Source organism: Dama dama, chromosome 19, assembly GCF_033118175.1.
Source record: "Dama dama isolate Ldn47 chromosome 19, ASM3311817v1, whole genome shotgun sequence".
In the NCBI taxonomy this organism is placed as follows: Eukaryota; Metazoa; Chordata; class Mammalia; order Artiodactyla; family Cervidae; genus Dama; species Dama dama.
In genome coordinates, this window is record NC_083699.1 from 47,864,592 (window position 1) to 47,886,960 (window position 22,369).

General features: G+C 35.2%; 1 protein-coding gene across 1 annotated transcript in view; it reads left to right on the forward strand.

Annotated features, from left to right (window-relative positions):
- The window catches only part of UBXN7 (UBX domain protein 7), a 58,846-nt gene extending 37,048 nt beyond the window's left edge, over positions 1-21,798 (forward strand). The window contains exons 6-11 of the mRNA XM_061166914.1: positions 5,246-5,392; positions 6,815-6,905; positions 7,549-7,676; positions 11,518-11,911; positions 12,027-12,106; positions 13,424-21,798. Coding sequence (XP_061022897.1) covers positions 5,246-5,392; positions 6,815-6,905; positions 7,549-7,676; positions 11,518-11,911; positions 12,027-12,106; positions 13,424-13,585 — 1,002 coding nt within the window. The 3' untranslated portion in view covers positions 13,586-21,798. The remainder of the gene's footprint in view (positions 1-5,245; positions 5,393-6,814; positions 6,906-7,548; positions 7,677-11,517; positions 11,912-12,026; positions 12,107-13,423) is intronic.
- Positions 21,799-22,369: the final 571 nt, after the last annotated feature.

Below are 22,369 nucleotides of genomic sequence, written 5' to 3' on the forward strand. Positions count from 1 at the left end.
CTTTGCATTGATCATTGAGGAAGACTTTCTTATCTCTCCTTGCTATTCTTTGGAACTCTGCATTCAAATGGAAATATCTCTCCTTTTCTCCTTTGCTTTTTGCTTCTCTTCTTTTCACAGCTATTTGTAAGGCCTCCTCAGACAGCCATTTTGCCTTTTGGCATTTCTTTTCCATGGGGATGGTCTTGATCCCTGTCTCCTGTACAGTGATATGAACCTCCGTCCATAGTTCATCAGGCACTCTGTCTATGAGATCTAGTCCCTTAAATCTATTTCTCACTTCCACTGTATAGTCATAAGGGATTTGATTTAGGTCATACTTGAATGGTCTAGTGGTTTTTTCCACTTTCTTCAATTTCAGTCTGAATTTGGCAATAAGGGGTTCATGATCTGAGCCACAGTCAGCTCCCAGTCTTGTTTTTGCTGACCTGTATAGGGCTTCTCCATCTTTGGCTGCAAAGAATATAATCAGTCTGATTTCGGTGTTGACCATCTGGTGATGTCCATGTGTAGAGTCTTCTCTTATGTTGTTGGAAGAGGGTGTTTACTATGACTAGTGTGTTCTCTTGGCAAAACTCTTATTAGCCTCTGCCCTGCTTCTTTCCATACTCCAAGGCCAAATTTGCCTGTTACTCCAGGTGTTTCTTGACTTCCTACTTTTGCATTCCAGTCTACCCCAACCAGTAACACTGAAGAAGCAGAAGTTGAAGGGTTCTATGAAGACATATAAGACCTTTTAGAACTAACACCCCCCAAAAAAAAAAAATGACATTAGTAGTTACATATTTGGAAGTGAATTATGATTGTGTTTTTAAAAACATTTTTTCCTTTAACGTAACACTTATACTAGCCTAAGTGAAATATTTAGGTTAAGAAATTTAATTATAAGCTTATTCTTTCTGCATTCTTTAATTTTCTGAATTGTAAAACCTGAAAGTGTTCGGTTGCATGTAACAAAATCCAAATAATGAAGGTTTGACCAGATGTGTTTCTTTTTGTTGTGTAAATAAAGTTCAGGGAGACTGATGTCAATTTATCAGCTCAAAAATGTCAGGATAGATGTCTTCTCACTTCTTTCGCTGGTGATCTTTAACATGACAACTGCCTATCCTTTCTAATAACCATTGACAGAGAATAACATAATATGTAAGAAAAAAAAGGATCTGAGTTTGTTTTGATGTGCTGTCTATTTTCATTAGCTTCTGTGTTGCTCAGGGGCTTAGTGAAGTAACTCTGAATTTGACTTAATTTGGACACTTTGGACTCACAAAAAACAGTCTGCTGCTTATTCATTAAGGGAAAATCAATCTTTCAATATTGTCATCTGGAGTTTGATTCAATTTGTTATATCACCTTTTAGTCTTTGTATTTTGTGGCCTATGTTGTTTTCAGCAATGTATTTTTTCATTGATAATACTCAAGTTTATCATTTACAACTCTTTAAATGATATAAATAAATATTCCCAGAAAAAGTAGGCATTTCATTATGACTAATGATATATCCATTAGTTTTATAAAAATTAGGGAAGCAATATGCAAAATTAAGTCGCTGAAACTTAAGAGAGATGAATGTTAAACATTAAAAGAATAATGAGGTCGCAGAGAGTCAGACACGACTAAGCTGCTTTCACTTTCACTTTCTTTGGTTGCTCAGGCAGGACCCATAGGTTTGGATTAGATGCAGATCTGAGCTACAGTTTTACAAATTTAGAAACTAGACTTTGTTGTTCCTTCGTGTAACTAGAAGGGAGACCATGTTCAAGGGTTCTGGTTCATGCCTGTGAAGTTCGTTCAGTATTTAACAAGGCCTCCTGCTGGAAGGCCTTGTTCTAGGGGATGGCGATTGTACTTATCGGAATAAAGATTTAACTCCATGTGAGAGAGACCAAGAATGAAACAATAGCTTAAACAAGATAGGGGACCATGCTTTTAGGATGGTTCTAGTCTGTGAAGTTATTAGGAATGCAGCTTTTCCTGTCCTATTCTGCTGTTCTTTAGGCCTTGCTTGCCCTTGTCTACATGATTCAAGGTGGCTAACCACCATGTTTACTTATCATTTAGCATGAAGGAGGGAAGTGACTGAGAAGGGTACACCTTTTCCATTTAAAGGAACAACTTAGAAGTCACACACATCACTTCTCATATTCCATCGATCAGAACTTAGCAATGTGGCTACACCTGGTTGCAAAGGATACTAGGAAATTAAGATGCTTAGCTGAAAGTTGGAGATTCTGTTACTAAGGTGAAGGGAAAAATGGGTATTTGTTACCTGTAAGCAGTTTCTGCTACTGGAAGGTAGTGGTAAACAAATTACACAAAGTCCTTTGACATCAAAAAATTTATAATCTAGAGGGAGAAGCAGACTAAACAAAAACCAAATACAATACCTATATAACATATTTAATGTATATATATATGTTTTATGTATGTTTGACACACAGAAATTTCAGGTTACAGTATGCTGGGAGAAAGTATAAAATAATATAAGGGAAGAAGAGAGAGCACTTTTGTTTGGGGACAAAGTGACGGAATGTAAACCATAGAAGGATCTTAGGGAAGAGAAAAACAGTTAAGTGTAAAGATACTAATGTTGGAAAGAGTTCAGGCGTATTTTTGGTACAGCCAAGGAAATTCATGTAGCTGGAGCTGAGTGAGCAAGGCACTTAGGGTGAGTTATCTGACCTGGGCAAGGAAACATTTCTTAGGTTTTCCTCTTTCCCTCTTAGCATGTAAGTTTCTTCTTTCCCCATTAGCATGAATACAGGGATTTTGTTCTGTTTACTGTTCTGTGTCCGTGGTGCCTAGAAGGGTATCTGGCACACAATTGCCGTCCATAAATTACCTAGTGACATAATCTAAAATATATTGTACAGAAAGGATCAGAACAGTTTCCATAAAATATTTCTTATTTTCATAACAAATGCATGTTTATTTGTAAAATTGCCATTCAGTTGGACATCCAGTTGGTTCTTCTAAGAGTATTTTAATTTTCAAAGTACATGCTATAAATGCAAATAAAAATATTTTAATTAAAATGCAAAGAACTGACTCAGTAACAAAATACATGAGATAAAGTTTTTCTAAATAAACTTTATACATAGCTTATATTTTTATTCAAATTAGGCAAAAATTAGAGAAAAATTAAAAACCAACAAGGAGGGACTTGTTAAGACGGCACTGCCAATGTAGATGTGGGTTTGATCCCTGCTTGATCCCATATGCCGTGAGGCACAGCCAAAACAAAGCAACAAGGAAAAATAATAGTAGTTTCCATTTCCATAAGAAAGTACAGTGCATATTTTAGTATATTTCCTTTTCAACTTTATCCATATATATTTATTAAAATAGATTCATTTTTCCTCTATATCCTCTTTACATACTTTTCCAACAGTGTAAGAGTGTTCCCTTTTTTATACACCCTCTCCAGCATTTGTTTTTTGTAGATTTTTTTATTGATGGCCATCCTTACTGGTGTGAGGTGATACCTCATTGTAGTTTTGATTTTTGATTTGCATTAAAAGTAATTTCTTAACGTCTTTCAGTTTCTTTTGCTTGTATAATGTTTCTCCCATTGTAAGCTTGTGCAGGCAGGGATTTTTTGGTTTGGTAACTGGTATAACTCCAGTATCTATAGCTGTACCTGAAACGTGGTAGGTACTCAAATATCTATTGAATGAATGAATCTGAATGAATGAAAGCATGACCGTGAATAGATGAATTTTTAAAAACAGTAGCAGATAGCTCTTATTGTTTTTGAACTCTGCATTTTTTTTATTTTTCAGTGTTACACAGGATTTTTTTTGTTTTTGTGTTTTTTGGTTTTTTTGGTCAATGTTGCAGTTAAGGCAGACTTAGTAAATTTACCTTATAGGGATGTATACTATTTAGTCTGTCCCTCTAGAATGTTTTTTCTTTTTTCTCAAATACTTTTCTTCAGTTAAAGCAGTATAATTACTCACCAACCAATTTTTTAAATCCATGTGCTTGCTATAGGAAAGGGATTAAGTGGAATACTATTACTTCCTAGAAGCAAGGAGTTAATTAGATTTTGTATACTTAAAAATAAGCTTTTGGCTAGTTAATTGTAGCTTTCTGGCTCATTATAAGGCTACTTCCTCTTAGAACTTTGATTTTCACCTTTGGAATCAGTAGTGAATATTATAAAATTATTTTCTCTGGGAGATTTGTATAGAAAAGTAGAATAACAATTTTTGTAAGATTGTGTAAACCTGCTTATTAAACAGAACATATTCTTAGTCTTACATTTTCCAATACCTCCAAAATGATATATGTTCTTTAGATATTATTAATCTGAGTTTTAGCTGATTCTTAAGATTTTCCCATGTCACGCTGATTTGGGAAAAAAATATATTGTTCCAGGACAAAAATCATTTAAAAGCTGTGACTTCCATTTTATTGTTTATTGTTTCTATAAGAGGGTTTGAGGTAGCTTTTGCTCATTTGGCTTTTCTGCCATCCTTTTCCAGTTCAGTAATATTTCTTAGATCATTGTGGTGATAAGGCAATGTAAGGGGGAAAAAAAAGAAGTACACACTCAAAATTGATAACTTTTGCTGTAAATTGGGGAGTCTTTTGGAGATCATTCTGAAACATCGTTTCATCTGTAGTTTCAGTTTTTAAATACACGCCTAGGAAAACAACCCTGAGAGAAAAAATCCTCAGCAACTTCCAGTGAAAGATTTAGGGTGAATCTATAAAATGCCATGTGCCTAATAATTAAGATGAATATGATATTTGGAAATGTGTGTAAAATGATGTTGAAAAAATAACATAATACAGACATACTGGTTACAGTTATTAAAAAGAAGAGGTATATTTTTGGATAGGGATTAGTAGAGACAGCACAATAGAATTGTGCCCTTGTTTATGGAATCTTTTTCAGGAAAAGAGGTTTACATGTTTACCAGTGCAATAAAAATCCAGCCACTCTAATAAATAACAATGGATAAAAGGAAAACAATTCATTTAAATGTGAAAAATGCTTGCAAATGGACTGTATAGTTATACATATCTATATACATGTATATATAAGCAAAAAATGTAATTAATGTTTATACACAAAAAACTCTAGGCGTCATACTTGAGGGAAAAAACTCTAGGCGTCATACTTGAGGGAAAAAAGTTAGTATTTATATGGAAAGAGGATAACTTCTGAATTCTGAAACATATCTGTTACCAAGTAGAAACTGTTTCTAATAATTGTTATGTAACTTTATTCTTACAGGCCAAAGAGTGTGGCCAGATGCAAAATAAGTGGCTGATGATAAACATTCAAAATGTACAAGACTTTGCATGCCAGTGCCTCAACCGTGACGTATGGAGCAATGAAGCTGTGAAGAATATTATCCGGGAACATTTCATTTTCTGGCAGGTGGGGAGAGTTAATCAAACATTTTCTAGCATTTTACTTTGGTAGTATGGGGTGTCTAGGAGGAGGAAGCAGGTTATAAAGCTGAAAAAAAAAAGAACTGAATTAAATTATGACATGAAAAAATAAAGCCACCCGTAATGGCTAAGATAGTAAAGATAAAAGACAATTAGGGCATCAGTGAAGAGAAGGAGGAAAAAACAGAACCAAGCCAAAAAAAAAAAAAAGAGCCAAGCCATATAACCATATAGTACGCATACTTCAGAAGAATTTTAACATCATATTTTAAGCATCTTGATAAGAGTGTATAGCTGTACTGTTTAACAGAAATGTAATATGATTAAAATTTTATTGTAGCCACGTTTTTAAAAGTCAAAAGAAACAGGTGATGGATTCTAATATATTTTAAAAAGCAGTATCTGTAATATAAAACTAATGTTAAAATATTTATTGAGGCGTTTGAGTTGTGGTTTTTTTGATATTTTGGGGGGGTATTAGCTTTCAGGATCTGGTATGTATTTTACATTTACAATATAGCTGTTAGGATTAGTCACATTTCAAATGCTTCAGTAGCACATGTTCTGGTGGCTACTTTAATTGATTGTGTAGATGTAGAAGATTTGAAGGAATTGAGAAACCTTTGTTTAGTATGTTGGTTTTAGCTTGAGTTTGGTACTCTTTAACTGTATGTCCTTAAATTTGTCACTTAGTCTTTCTGGCTCTGGTTTCTTTTTATATAAATTACCATGCTAACAGTAGGTGATCTTGCTCCAATTTTTAATATTATGAAAAATTACAAAGGAAAATTATAGGGAAAAACTCCCATAGTCCAGTGGTTAGGACTCTGAGACTTCCACTGGGGACACGGGTTCAATCTCTGGTCAGGGAACTAAGATCCTACATGCTGTGCAATGCAGCAAAAAAAAAAAATTTATAAAAAATAAAAACTTCTGAATTAATTTTTTCCCCATTCTAAGATGTTAGTAATTTGCCAGTTCGTTCTTTACAGACTCCTGAATTCAGTAAGTTTTTTTCTGAACGGTAACCTTTTATTCAACAACTATTGATTGAGCATCTGTTTGCCTAGCAGTATGCTGGGCACTTGAGTTGATAATCTTAACATATTGTGATTTATTAAGATGTTTGTAGTTGAGAGTCAGAAGTGACATAGATGGACAGATGACTTGAAAAGGAAAAACTGGGTAAAGAAGGAAGGATGGATTGCTGTATTTATGTAAGTGTCAGAAGTGACTCTGAAGGCAGGAGGTGAAGAGTTCACATTAGGTGACCTTCATTTTCTCTGTAGGCAGTGAGAGCCTAACATGCCGAAGGTGCTTTGGGAGAATTAATAGCTGTTAGTGTATAACAAGGTACTTTTGTAAGAGGCTGATTTTTTTTTTTTAATATGTATCAATGACTTAACAGGTCTATCACGACAGTGAGGAAGGTCAGAGATACATACAGTTTTATAAGCTAGGGGATTTCCCCTATGTTTCCATCTTGGATCCACGGACAGGTAAGGTGTATTTCAGCTTACGGCCTTTAACCTATCGTGTATCTTTCAATTATCTAAATAATTAATCTGTAATTTTATCTTGGGTCCAGTTTCAAGATTGTCTGTGGTAATGTATATGAAAGGTTCTTGTTCATGTGCCTCAGAATTACTTAAAAATCTATTGATGTGTGTATTAAGGGAGTTTGTTAGGAAACAACTTTGGGAGATGGTAGTATTTTAAATTTGCAGTTCTGTTCTTTCAAAGAATAACAGTTTATCTCATCATTTAAGGATCCCCTTAGGTCATTTATTTAAGATTGTTCAGATACTCGTAGTCCCACCAAAGAAGCAGAGGGTAGAGCTAGTTTCATTATTAACTGATTGAGTTTTGTGTATGTATTGCTTTGTCTGAATCTCTTTTTCTAAATAGCAATAAATTATACCAGCAGATAAAGTAGTTATATCATGAAGGCTGGAAATCTCTTAAGTTGGTTATAATTAATGTATCTTCTAGATTATGAAGACACTGTAACTTAAGTGGTGATGGGTGGGGATATGTTCCCAGTAAATTTTAATTGTGTGTATGCTGAAAGAAATACTTAGTGAGAATTTAGAAAGAATGTTGGTTTTATTATATTTCTGTATCCTGGTTTTTAATCTTTAGGTCAGAAGCTTGTAGAGTGGCACCAGTTAGATGTATCTTCTTTCTTGGACCAAGTAACAGGATTTCTGGGTGAACATGGGCAATTGGATGGACTTTCTAGCAGTCCCCCCAAAAAATGTGCCCGTTCAGTAAGTATGACTGAGAAGTGGTGATGGGCAATTAAATGTAATTGTATAGAAGTGCCTTGTGTAAAATGTTTGAGGTTAAGATGGTAAAGATAATAATGTAAGTGGCAGACAGTTAAAATATGTGGCTGTACAACATCTTACATTTTGATAGTTTCCCACATAAGGGTTCTTTCTTATCAGTGAAATTGCAAGATTGATATTTCCAGTCTCACTTGCTGCCAGGGTCGGGCATGGGACCTAAGGCCTGGATTTAGAAGTGAACAATGTGAATGTGTAACAGTGAGCAGAAGGGCTCACCTGTGAGCCCAGTAACAGAGAAACCCACTTTTTGAAAGGCAGTACTGTTTGGATTTTTGGAATCCAGGTCTAAGCAGCAGCAGAAATGGTATTTTTTTGCTAGAACATCTCTCATGGTATAGTTGGGCATTATTTTGATTACATAGCTTTAGGCCCTAGCTCTCAGGCCCACCTAAAGATTATTTCTATATTTAATTCTATAATATGCTATTACTAGGCAGACCTACTTGATAAGTGATAGCAAAATTAGTTTTAAATAAGAGACCTTCAAAGTTGTGGGAATCTCTTATTGATTATGGGAACTATTTGGGTTTGATGGCAGTGAGGATGAAATTAATTATAGAGGATCTGACTTTAGTAGTCCAGTACCATGCGGTAATGAAACAGTTCCTGTTTCATTATTACTGAAAATAAAGTGCACATTTAAGGAGAGGCTATGAGTACTTGCCAAGGGTTTGTATAGAATTCATTTTTCACTTCCATTACTCATGAATTTTACTTAAGTAGAATTCTTTTTTAAGACATTAAAAAATCCAGGAAGTTTCTATGATTTCCCTGAGAAAGTTTTCTCATCTTTTGCAATCATAGGCTGAAATCGTCAAAATCCAGAGCCTGAGCTTTCAAGTTGCTGAACTACAACATAAATTTGGCTTAATATTTCACCAGATGTCTTATAAAAGTTAAGGAACTTGGTAGGGAAAAGAGTGGGGCCATAAAATTGGACAGTTACATAGGGCTTATTTGGGTGACTAGTACCTCAGACCCCACTTCTGAACTAAATAATTCTCTGACTTAACAAATTCTAATCAACTCTGTACAAGAGAAACTGCAACACATAATAGCTTAAACAAGGAAGACATCTTTTCTTAATAAGTTCAGAGGGAAGCAGTCTAGGACTTGACTGCTGTGGATGTCATCAAGGAACCAGGTTCCTTCTCTTTTTTTTTCCCCCACTTCCATCCTTAGTTTTGGCCTTTATCCTCATGGTTATGGTATAGATGCTGTGCTCCCAGTAGCACAGTCTAATGGACAAGGAGAAAGGAGGTGATATCTTTATTACAAAGATAAACAGCCACAGATAAAGAATTCTGCTTATTTTAGCTGGACACAGTTGCTTGTACAAGCACAGTTGAGGTATCTTTTAATAAGCAAAGATCCTAATTATGTCTATAAAGGAAGCATGCCTAAAAAATTCCATTTACCAGTTTCCCTTGCAGCTAAAAAAAAATTGGAGCTAAAGCATCACTTACAGAGAAAGTAAATAACTGAATGCCTGTATTTAAAAAGAAAGCCTCAAATTAATGACTTAAGTTTCCATCTTAAATGAAATGAAAAAGGACCCACACAGAAAAAATTAAATCAAACCCAAACTACACAGAAGGAAAAGGGGAAAGAACAGAGATCAACGAGTAACTTAGAAAACAAAAGAAAAAATTAAATGAAGCCAGAAGCTTATTTTTTAAAAAGTCAATAAAATTGGTAAGCCTCTAGTCAGATGGTCAGGGGGAGAAAGCCACAAATTACCAATTCCAGGGTTGGGAGAGGGGCCATCCATATAGATATTACAGTTATTGAAGAAATAATAAGTAATACAGTGAATAATTACATCAAATACTTGACCCTTTAGGTAAAAAGGACAAATTCCTAGAAAGACACAACCTACTAAAGTTCATTAAAGGAAAGACAGATACTCGAATAGTCCTATTAATATATCTATTAATTAAATTGAATTTGTAGTTTAAAACTTCGCACAAAGAAAACTATGCCCGGGTGGCTTCCCTGGTAAATGTCTTTAATTATTAAGGAAGAAATAATGCTAATTCTACACAGACTCTTCCAGGAAACCAAAGAGGAAGAAATACTGCCTAGTTCATTGTGAGGCCAGCATTAACTTGATATCAAAACCAAAACCAAAAACTGAGCTTTGTTTTACAAGGGAAACAAGAGACAAAGAAACTGAACTAATAACCCTCATTAACAGAGATACAAAAATTCTTGACAGAATTTTCATAAATCAGACTCAACAGTTTATGAAAAAGCAGTGCATCTTAACCAAGTGGGTTTTAAAACCGCTCAGGAATGCAAGGTTGGTTTAATGTTAGACAACCAACCAATGGAATTCACTAATAGAAAACCATATTATCTGCCTCGAGTACAAAGTTAAATAGAAGTAAGGATCTTCTAAGTAAGGAATCAGAGGAGAATGAATGTTGGCTAGGAAGCCAGCAGTATCTACTATGGTGGCAATCTTTAAAATCAAGCTGCGTGCTGTGTAATATCATTATTATAAACCTACAGTTCACCTAAGCCATTGCTGGTCACATGGGTACATCTACTTGCCTTTTTATTTATTTATTTATTTTTTGATGCTAAATTAGTCTTAAGTTGCCTTAAAAAAAAAAAAAGTTTTTGTTATGTTATTGGCAGATAGAGTAAGCCAAATTGAAACTCCTTTAGTTTTTTTGTTAGCAACCTGTACTTTTTATTGTGGAAAATTTTAGAATAGAAGGAGTTTATTGAGCCTCTATGTGTCCATTAACTAATTTCAGTCATTAACAACTTGTGGTGAGTCTTTGTTTCAGCTATACCCTATCCTTTGAAACAAATTATTTTGACGCAAATCTCAGAATTCATTGTTTTATTCATTAATTCTTTGGCATATATCTTGAAAAGATAAAAGATTCTTTTTATTTTTTAAAAATAATCACAGTAAAAAAAATAATAATAATAATCACAGTATCCCTAACACACCTGCAAAAAATTAACTGTAGTTCCTTTATATCATAAAATATCCAGTGTTCAGCTTTTGGCTATCATAAAAAATCTTTTTGTATAGTTTGGATTCACTCTAGTAATGCCTATTTTGTGACTCAACAAGTTTAGTGAAATCTGTGACATTAGGATTTTTCCATGGGGAGAACTATTGAAAGTCGCTTTTCATGATCACAGTGAGACCCTTCATTGAAATTAAGTTTGGAAAAATATAGTTGTTTTTTCATATTTTTTATACAGTATTTTGTTTTGTTTTGAATGTTAAAGATCTGACTGTTAGATTTTTTGTAAAATGATCATTACTGTAGTTATTTATTTACTGATAGCCTTCTGTCTGCCAAAGCAGTGCTGGTTAGTGAGCAAGATAGACATCTTTCTTGGTGCTTAGTCATGTTAAAGACTAATGTTTCAACTTTAATATTTAAAACCTTAATTCATGGCTTGTTCTGGGCAAGGAATAAGTTGTTTTCTTGATTTTATTCACTTTGATTTCCCCCACCCCACATCCTGCCAAATCCTGTGCTTGCAATCATTGTGCCAGATGGTGTGACAGTTTTTATTTTTGTGTTTAAAATGCCATTCCAACTTGGCTGTTTAAGACAAAGTTGTTGCCCTCAAATAGCTTAAAATTTAGTAGAAGAGATACATCCAGCAGACAATAATAACGGCAAGCTGACTGTTTGATTTCCCATGCCCTATTTGACTTGATTATTTTTTTGGTTTAACTGTTTTCTTTTTCTTTCTACCCATGTTGTATGACTGCATCTTGCAGGAGAGCCTTATAGATGCAAGTGAAGACAGTCAGCTAGAAGCTGCCATCAGAGCCTCCTTACAAGAGACACATTTTGATTCCACACAGACAAAACAGGATAGCCGCTCAGATGAAGAATCTGAATCTGAACTTTTTTCTGGCAGTGAGGAGTTCATATCTGTTTGTGGCTCTGATGAAGAGGAGGAGATAGAGAATCTTGCGAAGTCTAGAAAGTCTCCCCACAAAGATTTGGGGCATAGAAAAGAGGAGAACAGAAGGTCACTGACTGAGCCCCCTGCCAGAACTGAGCCTGGAACAGCCACAAACCACCAAGGATTGCCAGTTGTGGATTCAGAAATATTGGAGATGTCACCTGAAAAATCAGATGGAATAGTGGAAGGCATTGATGTAAATGGTGGGTCACATTTTAAACTTCCTTTACTTAAAACTTAAATATTACTGAAGAGAATTATTTGTTTAAATTAGTCTTCTGTCACACAGCTATATATTTTTTTTAACCCCTCCTTTAGGACCAAAAGCACAGCTGATGTTGCGGTATCCAGATGGAAAAAGGGAACAAATCACTCTTCCAGAGCAAGCTAAACTACTAGTAAGTAAATCTAATTTACTTGAAGCAGAGAAACTAATTGGTATAATTAGCTTGATGATTCTTTGATATGGGTGTTAGTTAGGTCTTACCTCTAACTGGAAACTTCACTGTGGTGAATCTTTTAATTCTCACTGCTTTATTTCCTTCCCACCTTATCTTGGGCAACTTGCATAGTCTGTTCTAGTCAAGGCTTCTCTATTCCATAGCTCCTTGCAATAGAAACCCAACTGAAATTATTACCTGGAAAAGGAGTGAGGTTTATTTGATGACTGTAGTGGGGCCTCCTGGGTTTCCTAGTAGCTGGAATTGAAAAGTAGTTAAAAACCATGACTGTTTTTCTGTGTGTTTCTCTTGTGGGGCCTGTTGAGTTTCCCCCTGGTGATTCTCTGCTTCATACCATTCTTCTCTCTGTATTCTGGTGACCGTTGTTTGGAAAACAGCTTGTACATAATCCGTAATAGGGATATATTGAGAGCTTTTCCTCTAGAGTCCACAGCTAATAAGCCTTCTCTCTGTGTTTTTCAACTCCTGGAAAAGAGAATGAATCTGACTTGTTTAGATTAGCCTATGAATGAATCCTCCTTGGGTCAAGTGTTTATACCTGGCCATTTCCTGTGGCTGAAAATAATTAAGACTCTTGAAGACTGTGACAAATGCAGGCAGACTCTGGCCTCTGGCGTTAATACCTAGAATGTCTCCCTAGTCTAGTAATTGGAAAGGAATGGGAAATGAAACAATGAATACAAGTATAGACCACTTTTTCAAGAAGATTGGTTTTGAATCTAGAGTGGGAAATGAGCAGCAGTCAGAGAGAGAAACATGATTGAAGGAGAGACTAAGCATGTTTAAGTCTGATGTGAAGCATCTGTAGAAAAGATGTTGAAGATACATGTAAAAGAACTTGGTTTGTGGTGGTGGCATGGCTTCTGAGAAGGCAAGAAAGGATTCAGTGGACTACTGACAAGATAGGATGAAGGACGTATCTTCCCTGATAAATAGAAGGAAGGAAAACTACTGAAATGTTTAAAAATGAGGATAATAATCTTATGAACAGAAATTGGGTTTGTTTATTGGTGAGACAATAATAACCCTGAACATTTCAATGTCATTTACTGGCTATTAATTATTGAGTACAGGTTTATTATCTCCCCATGCAAAGTGTTATATTGCCACTTCTACAAGAGTGAGCTTCAGTTTTTATAACTTAAACTTACATCTTATCTGATAGAAAAATGAATATTATATTTTTTAATTCTTCATTATGGTCTGTCTTTTGTTTTCATTTAACAACTTTGCCTTTTCTCTTGTTTTTCATAGGCTTTGGTGAAGCATGTCCAGTCTAAAGGATATCCAAATGAACGTTTTGAACTTCTCACCAACTTCCCTCGGAGGAAACTCTCTCATCTGGACTATGATATTACATTACAGGAGGCAGGCCTTTGTCCTCAAGAGACTGTCTTTGTACAGGAAAGAAATTAACATCACGGCCTGACCTCTCTCAGCTTACCCCTTTTCCCTTTTTCTGTGAGATACCATGTCACTGAGTATGCATTTTGGCTCATAGGACCATAGAGCCAAAGTTGGGCAAGCAAGTCACCTGCCTTCTCTTCTGTTTCTTGTTCTCTCCTGTAATCAGCCTCACCTTCCCCCTTTTTTTTCCTCCTCTCCCATTTTCTTCCTTTTCCTACTTTTCTCTCTCTTTCTTACCTAATCTGGTGACCAAATGGAAGTGTTAGGATAAGACCTCCTAGTACTGGCAGCAGGAAATGTGTGTTCCAATAAGTGGTCCCTTACACAGCACTTTTAGGGGATCAAATGAAATGTTACTCCTCAGACTCCTTTGGTAAAGGAATGGCTAGATTCAGAATAAGAACAGCCTCTCTGTTTTGTAAGCCCTTTTTTAGTAGGGAGAAGAAATTCTCTAACACATGTTTTGTTTTGTTGTTCATGTAGGAAATACCACGTAACAAAGTGCCCAGGCTTTTGTTTACATGGAAAAAGCATCCTTTATAATTACTGCTCATTATATTTAATGTTTTTCTCAAAGAACTCCCATCTAGAATTATTTCCATGATATGTGTTATTGACAGAAAGAGTGTTAAATTAGGGTGAGTAGCATGGAGTGGCTTTCAGTATCCTAGCCTGAGACAGCTTTCTTCGTTATTACTCTGTAAACTATCTTGATCCTGCTAATCTTGGGATGGACATTTTGTGAGCACGTTGTGATGACTAGGATAGGAAGGTACTTGCTGTTTTTGCCAGTACAGCATATTAGTTCCTTTGGCCCTTCCATTGTTTGGGTCCACAAGTGATCTATAGGAAGGCAGCTGTTAAGTAATCATGAGTACAATGGCTTGTAGTTGTAACCACTATGGTTATTGATTGTCCTATGTGCTTTAAGGCATACTTAATGTATGCCCTAGGGGAAAAAGAAGAAGATGCAGCTGAGAGTTGCTAACCATGTTCCTTTGGTTAGAAATAATGATTTATCTTTTACCATTGGTTGGAACTGTCTCTGAAAAGCTCTGGTGATTGAATGAGCTTAATTCCTCATGCAGTTTTTTACAAAAGGCATCAAAACTGAAAACTTAGCTCTAAGGGGAGGACCCTTAAAATCAATTCCTAAGACAACATTTAGTAACGGAAGTGGGGAAGATTACCTGTAATTTTCGGGTGTGGGTTTTTTCTGCCAACAAAAGCCACATTCAAATTGTAGTTGGTGAGCACTTTTTTCAGTGTTATTTAGAAGAGGTCATCTTGAATCTGTTTAATAGGATTAGACTTACCAGCTTCACATTATGCTCAGTTCTTATTTTGAGATTTAGAGTCCTCTGAACGGGTAGCAGTAATTCTGGTGGCAAAATCAGAACTTTAACTTGTTATAAAATCATAATACAGAGTGAACCTATTTTGTTGATTGGGATTTAGATTGATTGATTCTTCTACTTGAGGAACATAAATTGCTATTACTCAGAGACCTTTAGGTTCCCATCTACTTTAAGATCACTCTCTTGGCAACTGGGGGATTTAAAAAGAAAAAAGATGCTTGTGTGTTGCTAGTACACAATTAGAGAATACGGTTTCTAATGGTTGGACTTTGAGGGACCCTCCCTAAAGAATGAGTTATGTATGTCCTCAAGGAAATCATGGAAAATTCTGTTTATTCTTCAGTGAGTCCTTTTGAATTGATGTTCTTAAATTTTTTTCTAAGTCTGTGTAAGTGCTTATGTATAAGTATATAATTGTATAAATATTTATAAATATATTTATATAATTACAATTTCATTTATACCTTGAGTCAAAGTTCTCTCTTTAGATTGGTGACTGAGTAATACCACTTTGGTGTATTTTCATAGGCTCTCGAGGCTAACTAGCAGCTTCTGATTCATTGAGGAAGCATGGTTTTCATGTTAATTCCTCAATTGTTTCTCTGAACTTGGATAATATACTTGCTGTCTGAAGAACAGAGCTATATACAAAGGTGCATTAGGGGGTAAAAAAACTATTGGTCATAGACAAGGTCAAAAATCTGAAAATTCAGGGAGGCACAGGGTAAGAGGTGAGGTTATGCTCAGCTTTGGTGCTGTGGTGGCACCTGTCTCCACTCTCAGCAGAGTCACAGCTAAAGTCCAAATTTGTTAAAAATATGAAGTCAAGAATTTTCCCCATAGGATTCTGTTTCATTCTTTTACCTACTAGTTTCTCTTTGTAAAACATATCTAGAAACCTTAAGACAACATGTTCATTAATGATAAGATGTAGTTCTTTCTGATAAGCTCAGCTCTGGCATATCCACATATAAGAAACCAAAGTAACTTTTTCAACTTTGATTACTATGAGATGACCACATCAAAGTGATACAAGTAAGCATATCAAAGAGATGGGGCATGAGATATTGATCCAACTTAAATAAAACAGGGGTTTTTAGAGTTCAAGATGTAGAGGATTTTATTTTGAGGCAGGAGTGTAATTATCCTGGGTTTGGTATACAGGCCCACAAGAAAGGCATTATGAATTGTACACAGGAAGAGTATGGATTGTGCTTTGTGCAAGAACTTAATCCACTTTATTAGTAAGTCTTATTTCCTCTGCAAATTCCTTAGCTCTTTGGAAGAGAGGTTTTATTGAATAGATAAAATGAAGTTAGTAAGATTAGGTAAAAATAGTCACTCCTCTTAGGTATTGGAAATAGCTTGAAAGAGACCTTAAAAGGTAGGAAGGAAAAGAACAAGATAGAGTTTGATGAGAGTAAATGACAGAAGACAACTATAGGGAGATGAAATGAAAATTAGCAGGGAGGAAAGTAACAGGAAAGCATTTGAATTTGATTTATGAAGGGGCCAGAGAAGAGAATAGCCAAACGGGGGAAGAACAGGAAAGTAATTTTTAGTAACTAACAAGTACTAAGTATTTCATGTGCATTTTCTCCTTTAATCTCCCTAAGAACTCCACAAAATGCATATTTTCCCCATTTTATAGATAAGGAAGAAAATTGAAGTTTAGAGAACTTGTTCAGGATGTCACAGCTAGTAAGTGGCAAAATCAGAGTTGGCATTCATGCTTTTTTTTCACTCCCATGCTGTGGTCTCCAACAGAAATCAATTTGTTCAAAAGGTTATCTTCTCATTGTTTGGCTCTATAAGTTATTTGGTTTTGTTTCCTTAAAGCTCGTGAGATTTGTACTATGCCTATATAGTCTTATTTACACCATTATTTCAGGGGCTGATTACTAATTGTTTTTTAAAAATGATGCACTGATGAAAATGTGAAAGGAAAATAACTATGGCACTATTTGCCAAGAAAAAAATGAAAAGGATAAAAAAGAATTTTATCAACCTTTTTTTTTTTTTTTTTTTACCATTTTTCAGAAAAGATACCATTATCTTTTCTATATCCCATCTATATTAGATTGTTGAACATTCTGTGTGTGTATTTTCAAATCTTCTATAAAATTCTACTTCCTTGACTCTGTAAGTTAACAGTTATTTGAGTCCTTAATCAAAGTTGGAAAAATCTTAATCTAAGATCTGCTTCCTGCCTGTTTTATCCAGTTGGAGAGACACACTACACATGAGATAATAGAACATGTAAACACTTACTTTCCTGAGTCTGAACCATAATTATAATAGAAGTTTAGAAAAGGTAAAGAATAGTGTAAATTTTATTTAGGGAAATAAAACTGAAAAGTGGCAAACACTTGCTCACATTTTCTTTTGATTCCCCTGTATTCTTTAGTACCAGCTTTTGAAACTGCTAGATTTAGGGTGTGACATTTAACAATAAGGCATAACTAGGAAAGAATTATTGATCCCAGGATTAAAGATTTAAGCCAGCAGGGATCTCATTTGGACATTTAGGAAAATACCAGAGGGAGCCACTTCCTACTGGAAAGGGAAGATTTAATTTCTCTTCCCAGGTACACATTAAATGTATTATATATTATATATTATATGCAGAAGGGGCACTATATTAGGTATAAAGTATACTTGGGTTACATCTGTGCTTCTAATTCTCTGTTGAGAATTGGACTAGATCAATAGCTCCTAGTCTGTTCAAGTAAAAGGGCTTGTAACGTTAAAATCCGGCAGTGGTGGGGAGTTGTGGGGTTAAGTATTAAAACCCTTAATTCCTTAGGTGGAGAAAATGTACGTGTGCATGTGGAATTGCAGGTCCTTTCCAGAGACTCTGGGAACCCACAGATTGTAGACCACTGAATTATATTATCTCTGAATGCTCTCCACTCCAAAATTTAATGCTCTGAGTCTCTTCCTTTTATTTATATATTATCCCTAGAGTAATTAAAAGTACTCTTGTTAATCAGTTCTTGCTTTTTTCCCTGTGTCCAGGTTTCATTTGTCCAGTAACTTGATCTACCCATACTGTGATGATTGAAATCTCCAGAAGGAGAGTATAATAGTTTCAGGTTTACTAATGATCCTTTAAACAGAATTCATTATTTTTAATTAAAACTTAATGCTGTTTTTCATTATTTTTAATTAAAACTTAATGCTGTTTTTCTAATCAGCGCTGAGTGTAACTAAAATGTAATAAGAACCAATTATTTCACTGACAGCCAGAGTTAAATTTAATTCTGTTTGTTTGCTTGAACAAAGCAGTTTACTGACTAAGCAGTTGTTAGGAAATTGATTTGTGTAAATTGTAGAATTCACTTGGTTTTGACAGAAACAAGTTTTTCAGGATCGAATTAGATTGACTTTTTAAAATATTTATTATCCCATAGAGTGTATCTCCATGGTGTCATTCTGTCTTTCTGGATCTCTTTCATTTAGAGCCAGAGAGAGAGAGTAAATAGTACTCAGAAGTATTACTCAATAGTAAATCATGAAATGGAGGTTGATGAGTAAGTAAAGTCTTGTGTAAAACTAAATGAGAGTAAGAAGAACCCACCCTTCTGGTGAACATAGCAATTTTCCAATAAACATAAGCCTTGATGAAAAGGCCACTTAAGGACAGCTGTGTAATATGAATATTTAACTTCATTTATTTGCCTTGCTTAGCATTTTACTTACTGTCTTGCCATGAAACTTAGTATTGCACTGTATACATTTTAGAATAGTGGTAAAAATGTTCTGTAGTAATGAAAATAACCAACAGAGAACACCAAGGCAGTGTGGTGATTTCTCCTGATATGTCGAAATTCTGTATTTCAGTAATGGCTGTTTCAGTCTTTGATTCACCTATGTGTCAGTCCTGCTAGAGAGACAGATTAGAATCTTAGCCTTTTTTTTAATAGAGATTATGATGACCTTGGTAGTTTTCCCATGAAGTGATCGTGTGATTAAATTATTGAATGTAATGAGACCCTTAATTAGAAAATCTTTTAATACAACTTTCTCTTTTACGTTTCCATTCTGTTCTTGATTTTTGACGTCTATTCTCAGAAAATGTCATGATTTTTAATGAAATTGGATATGTTTAAGAAATTCAATTTCTGACTTTTAATAACTTTTCATTTTTTATAAATTAATATACCAGGAAAGAATTTGAGGCAAACATCATTTTTTATAACTCTCTCTCTAACTAAGAATCCTTATTCCAAATATAGAATAGCTAGTCCATAACACCCTTCCCTCTTCTTTAGCTTATGGAATGCTGTTGTATTGCTTAGAATCTCAGTCTTTCTCATAAACATAATAGTTTTGGTACAGGCTTTTCTTTGACATATGATCTCAAAGTAGAGTTGAGCAATCTAATATGAACTACCTTAATAAAACATAATTTAGTATTTCTGTAAAGCATTTTCAAAAGATAACCAGACTTACTTGTAGGATTAGAGATATAAATACTGATGGTAGTATTTTGCCTGAGAACAATCACATATTAATCTATAAATATGGTCATTTGCCTTGCTGTACTTAATTCTGTTGCACCAAACAACAAGTTTTTGTTGTTTGCTTAATAGTGTTTCCTCTACAGAGATCAAAATGCCCTAAGATTTTATATCCCTTATAAAGTCACTTGGGTTTATAGATTGGATGAATAAGCTCTACTTAATGTAAGAAAAATTTTATCTCCATTGAAAGAAATTATTAATCTAACTCAGCCACCATGAATCACTCATTTATTAGACATGGTAGATAAAATGGGAAACATTTCAAATCATTAGATAAATTCTGACTTGGAATTGAATTCTCCCCTCCTTAAAGTCTTTTCTGTTTGTTTTTTTCTTAGACTCAATATGGGCATCTTAAATGATAAGGGAGAGAAATTCTTGATCTGAAACCATTCCCTGCCATTCTGCTTTTTTTTTTTTATTTTCCTCTGTCAAGGTCGCTGACTCTAGTATGTGTCACCAGGACATATTCAAGTTAATGACATTGGAATGTTGATGCTCAGTTGGATATCTTTCTGTTTTCAACAAAATGGTTTTATAGTATGCTTTTCTCAAGCTTCTGTGTTCTTACTAATGAAAAATATCAATAAATGGTGTGATTCAAAATATAAATAGGTTTTTGACACTAATCATATGCTCTTAACAGTAGCTTTTTGATAATTTACTGCCCTGTAAGTTAAACCTCTGATGGAGTGACCACTGCCACCAGAAAATCCCCTTACCTGCTAATTAGAATGAAAGTAGTATGTGACCTCCACATTTCAGCTAATTAGTAGTAAGCTTGTAGTGGCTGTTTATCTTACCTATTTGGGGACTTGGACCTTGTTCCTTTCCTAGGTTTGTCCCTTAGATTTGGAAAGACTATTTAAAACTTGCTGGGAGACAGACAGTAAAGCTGTGAGATAATCCTCTAGTCTTAGTTGTAGAGAAATGAGTACCAGTTGATGCTAATATGATACTTGGATTTTGAGGGGCTTCCAGCCAAGCTTTGGCATGAATCTTAGAAATAATTTTATTCACTCCTTTAAGAATCTTTTTTTTTTTTTTTTTTTTAGAATGGTTTTCCTTTTGATTGTTAACAACTTCTAAGCATCTGGTGTCTTTATTATTATTTTAACCCTTTAAGAAAGAAAGTAGGTATTGATTGTTCCATGGAAACTCTCAGGAGTGTTTGTAGGCTTCTCTGCATGCTTTGTATGAGTTCAGTTTTAACTGCATTTTGAATCATCTGGAATGTCCAATTCTGGTGTCCTCACTATTGTGTTTTTTCAACATTTTTCATGTCATTTTCCAAACCTCACTTCCGATCTTATTCGGAGAAGTTAATCAAGGAATGGAATTTGGGGATAGGGACGGGGGTGGGTTGGGGACTTGAGTGAAGTCAACTTAGGGTATTTGCTTTAGTGTTCTCAAGCAGTTTCTAACGGTATTTAGAAATTCCCTGGGATGTTTGTATACTCAACTTATTCTGGATAAAGTGGTGGTCTCAGTGAGATTTGCATTCTTAATGCAGGACAAGCTCTAAATTTAATCTGTAGTGTAATTTGGTTATTGAATCCAAGAAGGTAATGGACAGAGACAGTGCTCCTATTGTAGTGTTTCTGGCAAGTGCTCCCTAAAATGCACATAACATATAGTTCTCAATTTTCAGGGCTTTAATCCCATGGTGCTAGGAGAGATCATTTGTTTCTGCAGTTCTCAAGAGTGGGAAGAAGGCTTTGGGACCAGTGAGAAAGGGGCGACAGGATCATCCACTAAATTTTTTTGTTTAAGACACTTGAAAGACCCTCCTGTATATCTAGTAAGAGATAATAAAGGTGCTAGGGAAAGCCTTAAATTTGAAGACATAAGGAGACCATAGAAAATATACACTTGTAGGAGGAGAAAAACATGCTGTTAGATAAAGCAGAGCTGTAACTGCTGGCTAAGACTCAATGGAACTTCCACTTGCTCTAAAACCAGGGAAATCTTAAATAACTGGGTGTGATATATCTATAGATACATATAGTCTATAGGTAAATAATTTCTAAAATGAGGATCTTTCTCTTGGTGATCCTCTGATTTTGGCTGTACCAAATTGTGAATATTCTTGCTGTGTTGTACCCAGTTACTTTATATTGATACTGCAACTTGAATTGGGGAGGGGGCGGTGGGACATTTGGGGTGGGGGAGGGAGGGGAGTCTTTCAAAGACATCAGCTCACTGTGCTGAGAGAGGGACCAAACTCAAGGAAACCTCTGATCTATAAATTCAACTGCTGCATTTTTTTATAAATACATGTAAATGTCCTGTTGTAATATTTGATCTTGGAAATAAAATCAAAAACTTTTCAGTATTAGTTTTTTTGCATTACTGTTTTTGTGAGGTAAGACTGGGTACTGTTGATACTTTTGTTAGTATAATTCAGGTTTGCTTGCCCTCATGTTGAGGACACTAGTGTTTACTGACAAAGGTTCGTTCATCATTCCATTATCAAGGGTTACGTTTGTTAGCTTCTTCTCTACTCTTAGTTATATGTTGAACATTCATGATAAAAGCTCTATGAACGTTGGCTGAACTGTTCATGAAATTGTTGGGTTGGCTAGCCTTGTAAGGAAAGTAAGGTTCTATATTTGACGTTGGCAGTCCAATGAATGCGTCACAGTAGTTGCTCAGTCATGTCTGACTCTTTGTGACCCCATGAACTGCAGCACGCCAGGCCTCCCTGTCCAACACCAACTCCCAGAGTCCACCCAAACCCATGTCCATCAAGTCAGTGATGCCATCCAACCATCTCATCCTCTGTTGTCCCCTTCTCCTCCTGCCCTCAATCTTTCCCAGCATCAGTTCAGTTCAGTCACTCAGTCGTGTCCAACTCTTTGCGACCCCATGAACCATAGCACGCCAGGCCTCCCTGTCCATCACCAACT